Raw genomic sequence first — 18808 nt, forward strand, 5'->3', positions numbered from 1 at the left:
TATTAAATTTTTCCATATATAAGTCATCTTTTGATGCATAATAAACACTAAATAACTGCTAAGAGCATTGATTGAGTATTTTCTGTTTTGTAGTGCACACTTTAGCTCTGTTGTTCCTTCAAAACTTGATCTGTGGTCCTAAGTGCTGTAGTGAAAGTCAACAGCTATATATAATTTGTTGATAAGGTCCGGAAAACAACGTAAGAAAGATAAAATAACGTAAAAGGTTATAGATACGCATAGTTTTTGTGAGTTAAGACGAAATGTCAACTGAAGGGTAAGTCCTAAATATTTGTTGTTCTTCCTTCAGTTAATTTTTTCAAGGAATAACCTTTTTTTAATAACTATTGCGTGTTGTCTCTAGTGCTTCATGCTCAAGTGAAATTTCAGTGGAAGTAAGCGACGCGTTCCAACGTATTATGCTGAACAAGAGATTCGGAAGCTGGATTGAATTTGATAATGCGCTAAGGGATTTCCATGAAGTGCCTATAAGTCTTTTACAAGTAGTGACATTCATTCATAACTTCCTAAGTAACACAACAACTGTATTACCGAGACGGAGTGAAGAGTATATAATAACTCATTTGTGAACCCTATAACAGACACGTCACAAATCAGTATCAAATAAAAAACATGGTTGTGTCACCATGCTCAAAAGAAACACCGATCGTTTTACTCATGAAGAATTTGTTCCTACTTGATGTGGTGTTATACACTATTACTGCAGACGTTCAGAAAGCCGCTGGACAACACTAAACGTCAATTGTTACTCACATAATTTTTCTCTGATACGTTAAATAATTATGTCACTTCAGTACAAAACAATGGTACCTCTAATGGATATAACTTTTTATGGCTAAATACAAACAAGTTATATAATATTCACAATTAGGTTAACGCTTGATTGCTTCTACTTACATTTTATAAACAACTACCGACATCCATGTTCACCGTCACCGCAATCAAGGAGGTGAAGCATATGTAAAAGATTTTACGGCTCATTTTCGTGAAAACTCAATCTGTGATGTATTTTTTGACTAGAAACACGGTGAACTTTACTTGCTTGAGTTTGTATTGTTACAAATAACTATATTAAGCTAACTTCAGATTAACTTACGTGGTGAGCAAGAAATACGTCAAACTGCCAATAAATTGGAATAAAAACTATGTTACAAGCACTAGCAATACAGAAATTGATGTGTGATGGAAAAAAGCCTGTTAATAGCTGATAAATAACGACACAAAAAATCCACGACAATATGTAACGTGTGCGCGAAAATCCCTGGCTTACCTGCCAGTCGGTGCCAGCGGCGAGATCAAATTTTTGGACGAACTTCGAAGGAATCCTAAATGACGTTGACAATGATTAGTCAATCAGAAGACAAATAGTATAAGGCAAAAATATATTATAAGAAACTAATGAATTACAGTGGATATTCGGCGAAACTTTTATTTATGGTTTGTTTATTTATTTATTTGAACACATGAATATTGGTGCAAGAGAGCGACAATATATATGCGCCACACAAAACAATGAAAATTCGAAGAGACGTACAAAAAAAACTAAGGAGCGCAAAAGAAAAAGAGAACAATAACGAAGAGTTTGGTGTAAGGTAGTGTGGTAGTAACGAGGGAACGAAAAGGTACAATCAGAAAAAATCTTTCAGGTAAGGGAGACACAACCACTTTTTATGAAGAAAGTAAAAGAAGATTACAGCAGGATCGCCACTGGCTTCTAGTCTGAGCCATATCTGATAACGTCTCTAGCCACTGTGTTGCACCATCTCTCAGACCCCAACCAGGGAGTCGTGAAGGACCGACAGAAGCCAGTCCTTTGCAGCTTTCTTTCATGCCACGACACCATGTCATGCACTGACCACCTCTCCGCTCTTCCCAACTAGTCCCAGGGTCGGCAAATAATGCACGACGTGGAATTCTCTGGGACGACATTCGTAGAACATGTCCAAGCCACCGAAGTCGGTGTTTCAAGATGGTGACACCAATTGGATTATGGTCACCGAGCCCGAACACACGATGCCGAACCTCTGCATTACTGACATAGTGTTGCCACTGGATGTCAGCAATCCTTCGGAGACAACGATGATCGAACACAGAGAGTCGTTTAACGTCCTCAACTCGGAGAGGCCAGGTTTCACAAGCATAGAGCAAAACTGCTCTCACCGATGCGTTGTAGATCCGAAGTTTTACAGCCAGACTAACATCACGAAAGCAGCGAAGATGGCCGAGATTGGCATAAGCCGCTCTGGCTTTCACTATTCGTGCATTGATCTCATCACTCACACCCCCACCAGCACTTATGCAGCTACCCAGATACACGAACTTGTCAACTACTTCTATCTGCTCACCATCCAGGGTGAGTGCAGGATTGGAATCCTGCCAGTCTTGTAGAAGTACTTTGCACTTCGAAGATGCAAAGCACATACCATACCTACGGACACTGATTGCCAACTGATTAAGTGCGGATTGCATGGCTTGGGCATTATCGCACAGTAAGACAATATCGTCCGCATACTCAAGGTCGAGAAGTCTTTCTCCAGGCAACAGATCCACACCACCATTACTTGCATCCATCAGAGCTGTTTCCAGAATGCCATCGATGGCAAAGTTGAAGAGGAATGGTGAGATTGGGCAACCCTGCCTAACCCCACTGCTCGAATAGAACAATGGAGAAAGGTGGTTGTATCCCCTCACTCTGCCTGAGGTGTTTGTATATACGGCTTTTAGGATGTTAATAAACTTCTCAGGCACACCCTTCTTCAACAGACAATCCCAGAGAACAGTCCTATCCAACGAATCGAAGGCAGCCCTGATGTCAAGAAACACTACGATTGTTGGCCTTTGAAAAGTATGACGGTGTTCTAACATTTGGCGGAGGGTGAAGATATGATCAATACATCCTCGACCAGAACGAAACCCAGCCTGCTCCTCGCGAGTCAATCTTTCTCGGGTTTTGAACAACCTACGAAGTATGACGGAAGCCAATAGCTTGGACGCAATCGGAAGTAGACTTGCCCCCGATAGTTGTTACGGGAACGACGTGAACCCTTTTTAAAGATAGGGACAACTATCGACTCATTCCATGACGTTGGTACACTCTCTAGTTCCCAAACCTTTGTAAACAACGTCGTCAATTCCTTAGTCAGAAAGTCACCTTCATCTTTAGAAAGAGCCGGAGGTAAGTCATCTGGGCCTGGTGATTTGTAACGCGTCAAGAGTTGAAGTTCCCGTTGAACTGCCTTTCGAAAAGCTCTGCCTATCGTCCAAGACGTCGATGGATGTTAATGATTGGCATCCCATCATCCTCGCAGATTGTTTCACTCACACCAGACTTCTTGCTGCCAGTGACTCGGATGAGCTGGAAGAGCTTCCGGTAGTTACCAGATGCAGCTGCTGCTTCCAGCTCATTAGCACGCTTCGACCACCAGGCTTCTCGGTCCTTACGCAAGCTTTGCCCAATTTCATTACGTAACATCCTTCGTTTATGGTCAAACTCACGGTCACCCGGAGTAGACCGACGGGCTTCAATGAGTTGCAAGGAACCAGAAGAAACTCAGTGCTTAAAAGCGGAACGTTTCGCAAACCCACAACTGACTGTTCCCGCCATTTTCATGGCGTCATGCAATTGCAACCAATGCTCATCTATACTTTTCGGTGGAGTGGTAGCTAGCCTAGAGGCTAGCTCGGTTCGATACTTACTTGCAACAGAAGTTGCAACCAGCTTGCTAACATCAGTCCGTTGATGTTGGTCACTTCGTTGTCCACTGAAAAGTAAGGCAAGATTGGCGCAGACCAAGGCATGATCAGAGTCCAGGTAGGTACTCCAAAAGGAGCGGCAGTCTTGTACACAACCACGCCAGCGGTAGCTGATCGCGATGTGACCAATCTGAGTCCAGGCTTGAGATGCAGAGGGAGGACGCCAGGTGGCACATCGGCGATGACTGTGCCGAAAGTTAGTGCTAGCCAGAAACAGGTTGTGGTCTGTGCAAAGTTGCGGTACACGGTCCCCGTTATCTGACCTGCGACCGACGAGTCCCCATCGGCCACCTAAACGACTCTCTCCTGTGCCTAGACGCTCGACCTGAGCATTCAAGTCTCCGGCTAGTACTACAATATCTGTGGAACGCACTTTCTGGAGAAGAACAGATAACTGGTGGTAAAACTCATCCTTGACTGCATCTGGGCTGCAATCTGTCGGGGCATAGGCGGAGATGACTAAAAGACATCGTTTCTCACGCCGATTTCTTCTCACACTGATGGAACTTTCTAATCTAACAGCACATAACCGACTGTTAATGGGGATCCAATCGACTAGTGCTGCCTCAACTCTAGCGCTTAGTGCGACACCAACGCCAGCAAGACCAGACGAAGATGCCACAGGGTCCCCGGATAAGCGCACGTAAAACAAGCTTTTTGAAGCGACAGTTGTAGAGCGAATTTGTAGTACTTCACCAGAGTCTTGAATACGGGTCTCGGATAGGCAGCAAACATCGATATTAAGACTTTGCAAAGACATAGCCAGCCATATCTGTTGTCCGACCTGCATAAATGTGCGAACGTTGAAGGCAGCCAGTTTGAATGGTAGCACGTGGTTTCAGAAAAACTGCTTCAGTTCTCGTATTCGATGGTAACATACAATTTTCAACCGGACAGTGACTCGAGAACGTTTAGATAGAGCCAAAGACGAGCCGCTGTATAAGTACAAAAGAGGGTGAATAATGTGGAAAATATTAATAATAATAATAATAATAATGACAATAATAGTAATAATAATAATAGTATTAATAATGACAATAATTGTAATGATAATAATTTGAATCAATTGGTTGTTTTTCGAAGCGAGAAAAGTAATTTCCATAGACATGAAGAGTTCATCATATGTGTGTGGGCTATGATACAGCCCGGGTGCCCAAACCGAAACAGGTGGTTATCTTAGGGGCCACACCCCGAGCCTTTGACCTAAAGGTCTAACCCACAAGGCAGTGGAGCATCGTAAGGAGATGCAATCCCATGGTAGCCGGTGACCAACGATTGGTTCATACGCCATTTGTTCCCTCAGGATACTGGAGCTCATGTGCACCATTGGTTTGGAATCCGGTTAAAGCGCCGGATATTCGCTTTTCGTCCTCTCATTTTCGTAAACAACAGCCCCGCCACGAGAAGGCAATGAGTAGGACTTCCCTGGCAGAGGCTGTATACGCGTGGCCGTGTGAGAGTATTTCGAGAGGGAGAGCGGACACTCCCACTCTCGGCCGTACCAGGGCATTCAGGGGGCCTAATTTATGGACGAGCCAATCAGAAGCATCTGAGCAATTTCAAGGTCACGGAGTCAAGTTCAACACCTGATGCTCACATACGATCGGTTTACAGGGGATTTTAGAGAAGAGGTGATTATTGAGAGGCTACAAGATATGCGACTACTAAGAAGTTCTTGTACCTGTGACTGCGGTTATCAAATGACTGTAGTAAAGCGTGCAGACTACCGTGATGAGATTGTATTTCGTTGTTCTTCATGTTGGAGGAAAAAGTCTGCTCGAACGGGGACTTTCTTCGCTCGATCGCGACTGAAACTGAGGCAGGTCATGATAATAGTTGCAAATTGGATAATAAAGTCACCAGTAACACTGGCTGCGGCGTTTGGAGATGTTACTGAAACTTTAGCAGTCCAGTGGTATGAGTATTGCCGTGACATATGTGCAATTAAAATGACACGTCTACACCAATCATTCGAAGGAGTAGGATGTATTGTGGAGATAGATGAAACAGTAGTGGGAAAGTGAAAATACAACAGGGGACGTATTATCAAGGAAGATAGGGTAAGTAGCACTGTAATTCATTAGTTCCTTATAATATATTTCTAATTTACACTAATTGTCTTCTGATTGGCTAATGATTGTCAAGGTCATTTCAGATTCCTTCAAGGTTCATCCATAAATTGGAGTCTCGCCGGATATTTTTCTTTTACATGATTTAAAAACTGTTTAAGGTTTTATAAAAGTTCAGATGTTCTGAAATCATAATGCATACAGTATAGGAGCTCGTCCATATGGCGCCATAATAATCGTCCTCTAGAGCCGTGGTACGGTCTTAAAAATTCCTTCAGTCTCGACTACATAGCTTCAATATTATTAGTATGAACGCCGGTTGTAGGGTCGACGAAATGGCGCTTGTGCACCGCGACATGATGCACATACCCAAGTCTATATAAGCATCTATAAGCTCTCCAGCCATCCGTATATACTGTAGTGCCCGGCTGCACGTATTCCCGTATAATTGGTATTATTGTGCCTGTTTGCCGGTTTTTGACCCTCTGAAAATGTCACTTTTGCGCTGATCGATCATAAATTCCAAGTACCTGTCAAGTATATTTACGGAAGTGCTACTTACCCTATCTTCCTTGATAATACGTCCCCTGTTGTATTTTCACTTTCCCACTACTGTTTCATCTATCTCCACAATACATCCTACTCCTCCGAATGATTGGTGTAGACGTGTCATTTTAATTGCACATATGTCACGGCAATACTCATACCACTGGACTGCTAAAGTTTCAGTAACATCTCCAAACGCCGCAGCCAGTGTTACTGGTGACTTTATTATCCAATTTGCAACTATTATCATGACCTGCCTCAGTTTCAGTCGCGATCGAGCGAAGAAAGTCCCCGTTCGAGCAGACTTTTTCCTCCAACATGAAGAACAACGAAATACAATCTCATCACGGTAGTCTGCACGCTTTACTACAGTCATTTAATAACCGCAGTCACAGGTACAAGAACTTCTTAGTAGTCGCATATCTTGTAGCCTCTCAATAATCACCTCTTCTCTAAAATCCCCTGTAAACCGATCGTATGTGAGCATCAGGTGTTGAACTTGGCTCCGTGACCTTGAAATTGCTCAAACGCTTCTGATTGGCTCGTCCATGAATTAGTCTCGACGCAAAAACATAGAAGCGTGAGTATAATATAATCACACCTCAAACTGAGTAACATAGGACACGCTTTATTTTTAACAAAGACGGTGCAAACAGAAACGATAATTATACGAATGACTAAAATTAACAAACTTCTTACAGACGCACATATTACACTTGCATCTTACCTTGACCTTCAGTAACAAAAGTAAAAAAGCGCGATTCCAATTAGAGAATTAAAACTGTTCATCGGGTGTTTATACGTAAGGAAGAATAGACAATCAAACCATATTTAAACGGTTGTTTTCGATCTCAAGAGATGAATAGTTACAACTTTCACTTTAATTCTAACACAATGTTTAGCACAAATAAATTTGTTGATCTCCTGTGTTCGTAATACCTTTCGTTAATTGCTATAAGCGTTGTCATTTTAAAGTACTCCCGAATTCCGAGAAGTAACAATAAGTGTTTTGCAGAGATATGTATCTTGACAGCACTGCTCATTTTCCTAGGTCCTCATCTGAATAATATGCGAAGTGTTCAAACGAAGAAAATACGACAACGCCAAACACTTTGATCCATATAGCGGTCGAAGTTCTGGAAAATGTAGTTAAATATCCGGCATGATTTTTCTAAAGACAGGTAAGAACTCTTGTTCCAGTGAAATTTTTTAATTCGCTGTTTTCGAGAGACTTCGTAGTAACTTGGCTCCAAAATTTAAAGTCACATCTCATCCAAGAACTCACATCATGGCTTAGCAGAGAAGTCCGACTTCAGGAACGACTTCTGTTAACGGAAGTTTCCACTTGAATCTGCGTATTTCAAGTTATCAGATATTAGATTGAAGATGCCTCAGATATTGATAGTTTGACAACGCTTTAACCAGTAACACCTAATGTGAATCGTACCCACCAAGTGAAACCAAAAAACAGAATCGGGGAGAATGGAAGGTATATTTGATGACTATCAGTATATCAAGAATCGTCTGATCTAATCTGGCTAGCGATTGCAGTAGATGTTGAGCACGGCGTTCCCACTCGCGATCTGGTGCGGATGCATGACCGAGCGCCCTCAGCTAGGTGAGTCCATTAAAACTAATGCGGTCAGCATCCAATGTCGAAAATTTACAGAACTATTTTTTGGGGGATTTATTCACCGCTTCAGATCACTCCCCCTCCTAGTGGGGCAGTGATGACTATAAGACGTGACCAGCCAGAAGTTTAACCCCAACGAGTTTTGTCGTTGGTAAACACTCTTCTGATAGCTTGCTAGGTTTAGCAGCTCCTGGTCGTCTTTCCTTACTATTAGTGACCATGAAGTACAATATCGTAAGAAAGTAATGTACAATCAAAATTTTGGTTCCTCGTTAACCTCATCGTTCTTTTTATCGTCTTTTCCAGCCGTTCTGGAAAAGAAAAAAAAGAATATGTAACTGCATGTCGAAAAAAGCTCGTACGCGCTTTAAGACACAAAATGGGCGAAGAAGTGTAAATAATGTAAAATTTTTTGTTATATATAATGCCATGGAAAATCGAGATGAAACTAAATTTTGACTGGTGTCTTTCGTGCAATGGTCGTTCAAATGTTCTAGAAATCTTACCTTTCTTCCAGAACGCGTCGTTTTAAGTTTATTTTCAGATACTGTCAAAGTATCATCGTGCATGTTGGTTGTCGGATGAGGTATTGTAAGTGTCGGAGTCGTGTCGTTCGATTGTACCGAAGGAAAATCGACGTGGATAGGATTTCCTTCTAAATACGCTGCTTTGAGGCAATCGATGTTGATGCTATCGTTTGTTCCGTTCTTATCGATCATATAGTACTTAGATTCACGTTGAAGAACTTTGAAAGGTCGTTCGTATGCTGATTCGAATGGTCGTCGATGTGAGTCTCGACGAATGAAAACGTGTGTACTATATCGTAAGTCAAGTTGAACGAAAACATCGGTTGATTGTGGTCGAGTGGAAGCAGGTTTAACTGAACGCATTGCGTTTGTAAGCCTGTTCGTGTAGGAGGTTAGATCCATGTTCATTGAAGAGGATGAAGGATCCACGAATTCTCCTGGAAGTCGAAGTGTCGTTCCATAAACGAGTTGAGACGCAGTGTATCCAATGTCAGCTTTCACTGCATTGCGGATACCTAGTAAGACGAGTGGAAGAGCGTCTGTCCACTGTGAAACGTTTGCAGCTGATAGTGAAGCTTTCAGTTGTCAATGAAAGCGTTCTACCAATCCGTTTGCTTGTGGGTGGTAGGAAGCGAGTGATTCCTAAAAGTGTGGTCAGACGACGGAAGAGTTCAGATTCGAACTGACGTCCGCGATCTGTAGTGATGGTTGAAGGGCAGCGGAAGTTTGCTACCCATCGTTCGACGAAGGTGCGGGCCACTGTTTCAGCAGTGATGTCCTTGATAGGTACTACTTCTGGCCATCGAGTGAAACGGTCAACGTAGGTTAAGAGATGAGAGTATCCATTTGAATCTGGTTAAGGTCCTACCAAATCCAGATGAACATGGTCGAAACGAGCATCGGGAGTTTTAAACGAGCCTAGGGGACATTTATTGTGTCTGATAACCTTAGATTTTTGGCAGCTTACACAGGAGCATGCCCACTCCCTCACGTCTTTATTCATACCAGGCCAGCAAAACCGTTCTGCTATAAGCTTGATGGTTGCACGAACACCTGGATGAGAAAGTTTGTGCAATGTGTTGAAGACATTGCGTCGATAATGTTCCGGCACGATTGGGCGATCCCTACCTGTAGTTGTGTCACAAAGTAAGGTTTCCTTACCTGTTCCCATCTGTTTGATGCGTAGTTTAAGTGTTGTGAACGATAACTCGTGCTGAAGATCACTGTCTTCTTTTTAAACTCGGCGAGTTTAAGAAGGTCGATGCTTTGGAAACTGTTCAAGGAAGTTATGCGAGATAAGGCGTCTGCAACTACATTGTTTGCTCCAGAGATGTGTTGAATGTCTGAAAAAAAAAACTGCGAAATGTAGTCCAGTTGTCGAGACTCACGAGGTGAGTGCTTGTCTGAAGATGAGCCTAAAGAGAAAATAATCGGTTTATGGTCAGTGAAAAGGGTGAATTCATGGCCTTCGATATAGTGTTGAAAATGTCGTGCAGCACAGCACATAGCTAGGAGTTCCCTACCGAATGTGCTGTACCTCGATTCGGTGTCTAGCAACCGTCTAGAGAAAAATGCCAAAGGTTGCCAGGAATTGTTAACCCATTGTTGTAAGACTCCTCCGACTGCTGAGCCCGATGCGTCTACCACGATACTAATGGGTGCTTCGGTGTCCTTATATGCAAGCATGGTTGCTTTTGCGACAAGTTCTTTAATTGTGGAGAATGCTTTTCGAGCGATATCTTTCAAATTGATGGATTTCGCATTTCCACGAAGTTGGTCAGTTAGTGGTTTCATAAGTGACACGCAGTTTAGCATGAACGTCTATAGAAATTTACAAGGCCGTTAAACGTGCGTAATTGCTTGACGGTGGTAGGTTCTGGGTAATCCCGAATGGCCGCCACTTTGGTTCTAAGGTGTCGAATTCCTTGAGCATCGATAGTGTGTCCAAGAAAGTCTAATGAGTCAGTTCCAACCTGGCATCTCTGAATGTTTACAGTAATGCCATGTTTTTGCAGTCGGTCGAAAACAAGATCCAGATGCTTGAGATGTGATTCTCTGTCCGGACTTGCTATTAGGTAGTCGTCAACATACGCATAAAGTCCAAAGAGAGTAATGATAGCTGTTGATGATGTCACAGGTATTCAGTGTTTGACAACGCTTCTACCAGTAACACCTAATATATTTCGTTCCCACCAAGAGAAATCAAAAGACAGAGTCGAGGAGATCGGAAGAGTATATTTGGCGATGACCAATATATCGGAATTCTCTGATCTAATCTGGCTAGCGATTGCGGTTGATGTTGAGCACGGCGTTACCACACGTGATCTGGTGCGGATGCCTGACCGAGCGCCTTCAGCTAGGTGAGTCCACTAAAACATATGGTCAGCATCCAATGTCGAAAACTTAATGCTATTTATTTTGGGGATTTATTTACCGCTACAGATCACTCCCCCCCTAGTGGGGCAGTGACGACCCTCAGACGTGGCCAGCCAGAAGTTTAAACCCAACGAGTTTGTCGTTGGTAAACACTCTTCTGATAGCTTACTAAATTTAGCAGCGTCTGGTCGTCTTTCCTTACTATATGGGACGGAGGTACAACATAGTAAAAAGAAAATGTACAATGAAAATTTCGGATCCTCATAAACGTCATCGTTCTTTTCCAGCCGTCCTGGAAAAGAAAATGTAAGTGCATGTCGAAATACACTCGTATGTGCGTAAAAACACAATGTCGGCGGAAAAAAATGGAAAATAAACTCATGAACACGTAATAGCATTAAAAAAATTGTTTTTTTTGTTTTGTTTTTTTTAAATAGAAATAAAAATATATAAGCATATTAAAATTGTTTTTTTTTTTAAAATAATATAAAATGTCGAGAAGTGCCTTACGTGCAATAGTCGTTTAAATGTTCTGGAAATCTCACCCTTCTTCCAGAACGCGTCGTTTTAAGTTTATTTTCGGATACTGTCGAAGTATCATCGTGTGTGTTGGTTGTCGGATGAGGTATTGTAAGTGTCGGAGTCGTGTCGTTCGATTGTACCGAAGGAAAATCGACGTGGATAGGATTTCCTTCTAAATACGCTGCTTTTAAGCGATCGATGCTGATGCTATCGTTTGTTCCGTTCTTATCGATCATATAGTACTTAGATTCACGTTGAAGAACTTTGAAAGGTCGTTCGTATGCTGATTCGAATGGTCGTCGATGCGAGTCTCGACGAATGAAAACGTGTGTACTATATCGTAAGTCAAGTTGAACGAAAACATCGGTTGATTGTGGTCGAGTGGAAGCAGGTTTAACTGAACGCATTGCGTTTGTAAGCCTGTTCGTGTAGGAGGTTAGATCCATGTTCATTGAAGAGGATGAAGGATCCACGAATTCTCCTGGAAGTCGAAGTGTCGTTCCATAAACGAGTTGAGACGCAGTGTATCCAATGTCAGCTTTCACTGCATTGCGGATACCTAGTAAGACGAGTGGAAGAGCGTCGGTCCATTGTGAAACGTTTGCAGTTGATAGCGAAGCTTTCAGTTGTCGGTGAAAACGTTGTACCTTTCAAGGTAGCTGTCAAATCGTGAATGTGAGGCAACGGGTAACAATCGGGAATGGTTTTCGCGTTCAATCGCCGATAGTCACCAGTTGGACGCCAATCGTTGCTGTCCTTTTTAGGGACCATGTGCAACGGAGATGCATATAGGCTACTTGACGGTCGTATGATTCCTAAGTCCATCATGTGATCGAATTCGTTTTTCGCTAACCTTAGCTTTTCAGGAGCTAGTCGTCGTGCTTTAGAGAATACAGGTGGTCCTGTAGTCGTGATGTGATGTGTAACGTTGCTGGTTACACACGGTAGTTTCGGTTGAGTTTGTTGTATCCCGGGATACTTATCGAGTAGTGGTTGATAGAGTGGGTCTATCATATGTTTAACTGTGACTGGGGATACTCTACAACCAGTAAAAGAAGTTACGCAAACGGACAAATTAGTGTTCCCGTCTACTAGCCACTGTTTGCGCGTGTCGATGATCAGATTATTGTGTTGTAGAAGATCCATACCAATGATTGGCATAGAAACATCTGCAACAACGAAAATCCAGTGTATGGGTTTGCGTAAACCCACGTTAAGGTAAACGTACATTTTGCCATACGTAGCGATCGGTTTTCCGTTTGCCGCCTGTAAGTTTAGGGTCGATTCGTGAAGCCGGTCGTTAGGATTTGCTGGGAGAACGCTAACTTCTGCGCCAGTGTCGACGAGGTAGCGAACTCTCGTTGTCACATCTGTGACGAATAACAGACGGCTTTGTTCGCCGGCTACGGTTGCCGTTAACGCGTGCCGGCTTGGAAGTTTCCCGAATTGTTTTTCGAATCAGTCGGTTTCGTGTTGGGAAAATTGCAGGGTTTTCTGCAATTTCTGGAAAGCTTTCCATACTGGTTATGATACCAACACCAGTCGGGGTTATCTGTCTCTCGTGGTCTAGAGACAGATCGCTTACGAGAAATGCTTCCACGTGGTGTGCGCGATCTCTTACGGTCGGTACGAAGACTAAGATAACGCGTGAGTGTATGACATAAGTCGGTTATATCATTCTGAGTCGTGTGAGGCTTTTCGTTGACTGAAAATACCTCGGTAGTAGAAGGTTTCGTAATTTCTAGAATGCGGTCGGCAGATGCAGCTAGCTCGTCTAAGGCGTTGTTCTGGAACGAGACCAGAACTGCTTGCACCTGTTGGGGAAGTTTTGACAAGAGTTGTTTGAATAGACCTTCGTCGAAAGTTCTTGGGCCTATTACCTCTCTCATCCGTTGCAACATGTCCGTCGCAGAACCGTGTTGCAGGTCGATGTTATTGAAGAGTTGACCTAACCTTTGTCGATCGGTTAGGTCTCCTCGTTTAAGAATCGAGCGTTTTAAGTTTTCGTAAGGATCGGAAACATCACTAGTAAACATACCAGGTGTTACGTACCTGTTGAATTCGCGCGGTAGTGCCTTGACTACTGCGAGGAATTGTGCACGTGTGTCGATCACGCCGTGCTCGTGGAAGTCGGCTTCTGCGTAGCAAAACCAGGCTTCGATGTTGTCGGGCCAGAAAGGCATCAGTTGAAACGAAGGTGGGGACAAAGTCTTAAGCTTGAGTACTTTAGGTGTCTGTTCAGTCATGATGAAGTATGAAGTACGATAATGAACGAGGGGAAAATATATATATATCCAAGAAAAAACACGAAAAAAAAATCACAATGTTCAAAAAAAAATAAAAAATAAGGCAATGATATACAAAAATCCCAAAAAGGAACAGACTCACAGTTGCAATAAGGTGTACCAGATCACGTCGGTTTCACCAATGATGATGTCACAGGTATTCAGTGTTTGACAACGCTTCTACCAGTAACACCTAATATATTTCGTTCCCACCAAGAGAAATCAAAAGACAGAGTCGAGGAGATCGGAAGAGTATATTTGGCGATGACCAATATATCGGAATTCTCTGATCTAATCTGGCTAGCGATTGCGGTTGATGTTGAGCACGGCGTTACCACACGTGATCTGGTGCGGATGCCTGACCGAGCGCCTTCAGCTAGGTGAGTCCACTAAAACATATGGTCAGCATCCAATGTCGAAAACTTACAGAGCTATTTATTTTGGGGATTTATTTACCGCTACACTGTTTTCGGTTGCTTTGCAATACGGATCTTAATTATTTTGGTACTTTTGATAATCACACATTAACTCACTTCAAATTCAAAAACGATTGCATTTGTCCACTGATGCTTTCTGCGACTTTATTGTTGACATTAGCAGTATCAAGTCCGTCGTTTCTGTTGGAAAGTCGAAGTCATTAAGAACTCTAAATATAATACGATCAGTAGTGGATTCACATCTATCACAATAATCCAAATACTTCTAACCATCATAAAATTAAATATTGTTTATTCCGCCTCACTTGGAAACTATCTATCCACACTTTAACTTCATTTCACACATCAGTAAATTGAGTCTATTGTGTAGGATTTTGTCACAAATTACATTAAAGTCGATGAAAGAGCCTGTAATAATCTTTAAACCATGATGAATAACCTAATGTTATTGCAGTTTTCATGTTGATGTCTCATACATGTTTTGAAGATAGAACTTACTATCGCGCTACTCCAACCACTTAGTATTATGCAATGGATCCCAGATTTATTAGTTCCATTAAGGTGTTCTCAAGTGAATTTACTAACCTGGAATGCATTTTATTGGTTTTCATATTGAATTTATCTACTGAAGAAACCGATGTGATATGAGGGAAATTATGGATGGAACTATGCATTAAAATCAGTGGAAATAACATAAATCATTCACACCCACGTCTACAGATACATACTTCATGTACTACTATTACGCTCACCAGATACTTTTTTCCTTCCATCAACTCATTTGTTTCTCATTGTGGAAAGGTATCAATAAGTCAGGTGGTATTATACGAAAAGAGCTCCGCTTCTATGCCTTTCGTACATCATGAGAGTTGTCTTAATTCCCAATATCAGAAAGTAATCGTTAAGACATTCATACATCTCAATCAGTACTCGTGCACCCAACTAGAGACAGCCAAATAATCTTAGTATTACACGTGTTACCATATAGATGCATATTAATACCTAGTTCTGTGTGCCCAATTTGTACTGTCGGCAGTTTTCGGTTAGCAAAGAAATTAAACGTAGAAGCTATATCTAAATTACTACGGTAAAATAGAAATAATTTGTAAAACAAAAGATTGGTTTCACAGGATATTTAACAGATCGAACAAATTAAGCGACCGACCCGGTTACAGATGAAATCGTAGAGGTCGGAACAGAGGAATCGATAATACAATTTTACCATTATTACGAAAATATATCTGGAATGTTTACAAACTTTCGTTTGTAGGTAGTTTACAGCATTTGTACACGCAAATGTATTCGAAATTAGACAGATTCTTAAGATAGTCATGAGAAAGTTATTAACAGGCGATAATCTAAACAGCAAATATCAACAGTTATTAAAAAGAATGACTGTCAACAAGTGATATGAGAACAATGGAAATACAAAATTAGGATACATTACAAATCAACAGAAGTTCAATGAACGCGTGAAAATAGAACTGTTACAAACATTAGGAAGTTACAATCATAGTAATAATCAAACTGAATACTAAAATTTTATTCATATACATAGAAGAGAAGAAATTTCATGCTGTGCTCAAAATAACTGACAATAGAATCAGGAGCCGAATATCAATGAGTATAATAAATAGGGATGAAATGTGAATGAGAATCATGAAAGGACTTGAATCCACCTGCACAAAAACACCATGCTTTTCCTTATTCTAACAACTTGACTGATATTACATGACAGCACTCAACAACAAAAACGGCAGAATCTACCTGTGCCATGACCGCACCAACGAACATACACTCGAGAACTAATTAAGTGGCTTTTATGCACTGATGCATTTTTGCGACTGAACTAGTGAATACAACTGACTGGAAAAGTTTACCAATCGATTCAGATACAACATTGATTGAAACAGTATTGAGTGCTCTTCTAATCAACCATGACTAAAAGCAAATTATAATGCTTGCTTATCACATAAGGCTAGACAACTTCCGGAAGTCAGTGACTAAATTTCAAACAGCATTTAGATCTGAAGTTACTCAGCTACAGGACTCTAAAGTCTTCTTCTTGAAATATAACATAATTGTCATTAATAAGCATGTATCTAAACGGTGTTTTATAGGCCAAAATTATTGTTTCGTTTGATTCATGTCTCTCTAACCAATAATAAGATCACCAAGTAAATCAGGTTTCAAATTTACACAACTCATGGAACGTGGTCACACCACTTCTGAGCATCGTGAAAATTTGCTCGACTGAACCATCATTGTCAGACATTGCTCTCTTCCGAGAGAATTTCGTCATCGTTACATGTTTATTAAAGCGATAAGACAGAAAGCTACTGTCATATACGAAAAAAATAGTGTATGGATAACTTACAGGAACTATTTACAGACTCTTATTATATATGCATTCCTATTGCACAACTGTTGAGTAACTAGACTACATATATTTACATTTCTTTTGTCATAAACTTCTATTTGACCTGTTTACTACTATTGTACGATTTACTATTCCTAAATCGTTCCAAATTTATTAGTTACAACCACTTCTTAACTTGGTCCTGTATAATGGTTTTTTGTTTTATAGCAAGACGTGGCTAGGTTCACCTGTACATAAACCATGTGCGTCTGAAATATATTATTCATAGAGTGGAGGCTGAGATTACTTTCTGGACTCAACGGTCAGTGCTAGGCAAGAAGGACCAACAGGAGTTCAGAGTTGACACAAGTCTGCTAGTGCTGTTTTGACATATCATTGGTTTAGCATAAGAACAAGGTAATATAAGTCAGTGTTCGGATTGGCGATTTTGTCACATGGTAATTAACAGGACGAAAGTCATAACAGAATTCACATACTCTAACATTTGTTTGACAAAATGGTGTATAAAAGACTAACTAGGTTGTGTTTGGTTGGTGATATATCGTCTAAGTACGTTGGCCCATCAAACAGATCCGACTATTAGATTAACCTGTGTATTCATGAATTCCATAGGACTGATAGGATGTATCATTGGTGAAACATCCTACCCTACAAATCTGTCAGACTGCAATGGATTTACAAAGACTTGAATTATGGATACAGTATGGAGGTTGAGTTAGTTTGAGGGCACTTACATACGTGTTATTTGAGTATCTTTGAAACCGTCATTCCTCACTCTGGAGTGAATGTTGGTTGCTCATAATCAATCTGAGTAACGTGTATGCGTGTTATTGACACTTTATCAAAATCACTTGAACTGTATCTTTATTGTTTTCCTTCATGTAAGATAACGTAAAGTCCAGTTTAATAATGACTCTAGGTTCCTCGTACTGGTCAACACGCCATTGGTTTAGCAGAATACTAAGATTGTATGAATTGTGTTCTGATCGGCGAACTTATCGCGTGCGAATTGACAGACCACATATCTTAACAGCTAGTAGCGAATTATTCGCAAGGGACGAACTTTGTTATATGTGATACCCGATACTTTTAACAGATCTTTGAATAAAAGGTAACTAACGACTAACTTAGGACTCGAAAGGTGTGTTGGATATTAGCTGTTTTTTTAAATAGGGGAAAAAACAAAAAAGAAAAACTTCCAAAACCTGTACAATGCGTCAACGAAAGATCAAATCACTAACTGATAAAAGACCCAGCTTAGTAGATGTAGTTAATGTACTTTCCATAAGATAATTTCGGCGTGAAAGTGTTGATGGATATTTGTCCATATCCTATTAAATGAGACGAAGATCAAAAAGATTTTACTTTCAGAAATGAAAGGTGGAAGAAAAAATTTAATTACTTCACGATAATGGTTCAATAGTCATAAACCACCGTAGATTATTGCCGATATGGTTAAATCTTCACCAAATATAAAATATTCAACAAACCATCTGCTCTAAACCAATACAGTGAAGTGCACAAATATGACAGCCGAAACCACAAAATTAACCAAAGTCACTAGGTATTACTAATAACCTATGACTGCAAATGATTTGAAGTGCAGTTGACAATATAACTTAGTTATAAGTAAACGATAGAAGAAACAGTAAAAACTAACGAATAGTCATGAAAGCACGACCTTCGCGACTGACAAAAGGCGCTAAGGTGTCTAAGCCACGACATTCCACAGGACTATGAAGTCGGATGGCACGCAGATGTGTGTCACGACCATTTTGATGGTTAGCTGAAATGGCAATCTGTAAAAGAAAGGTTCGTAACGGAGATCCATCAGGCCAGTTTAGTGGAATCACTGACCACCCAGTAGGTTCCTGTAGTTCCACCTCTAGAAGTTCGATAAGATCGTGTATAGTATTCCCAACTCGTATGGCCAACCTGGAAAAGGAAATTAAAAAAATCGACAATGTAGTTAGTAATGGTAAGATTCATTATTATATCTTATCAATAGTAACAATAAAATAAAGGCAAAAACGGATCGGAAGATGTGACGATAAGCAACTAACAGAAAGGCTGTAATAAACGAACACTCACGTGGACATAACCAATTTATTATTTCATATGAAATTACAGAAGGTCCTTGTAAAATATGAAAACCATAGATTAAACGCTTCATTTGCAAATCTTCCGTCAATTGTCCTTTACATTCTTTGATTCATCCAATTCACAGTTCCTTTCTATTTCCCTTTCTGTTTTCTTCAA

At 40.9% G+C, this 18808-nt stretch overlaps 1 protein-coding gene across 1 annotated transcript in view; it reads right to left on the minus strand.

Moving 5' to 3' along the window:
• Positions 1 to 10407: 10407 nt before the first annotated feature.
• ANAPC10 (Anaphase-promoting complex subunit 10) overlaps positions 10408 to 18808 on the minus strand; it is a 28513-nt gene continuing 20112 nt past the window's right edge. Inside the window, exons 12-13 of the mRNA XM_051218201.1 lie at positions 14160 to 18484; positions 10408 to 10918 (exon numbers count right to left, since the gene is read on the minus strand). Coding sequence (XP_051074042.1) covers positions 18205 to 18484 — 280 coding nt within the window. The 3' untranslated portion in view covers positions 10408 to 10918; positions 14160 to 18204. The remainder of the gene's footprint in view (positions 10919 to 14159; positions 18485 to 18808) is intronic.

The sequence above is a fragment of the Schistosoma haematobium genome, chromosome 1 (assembly GCF_000699445.3).
Source record: "Schistosoma haematobium chromosome 1, whole genome shotgun sequence".
In the NCBI taxonomy this organism is placed as follows: Eukaryota; Metazoa; Platyhelminthes; class Trematoda; order Strigeidida; family Schistosomatidae; genus Schistosoma; species Schistosoma haematobium.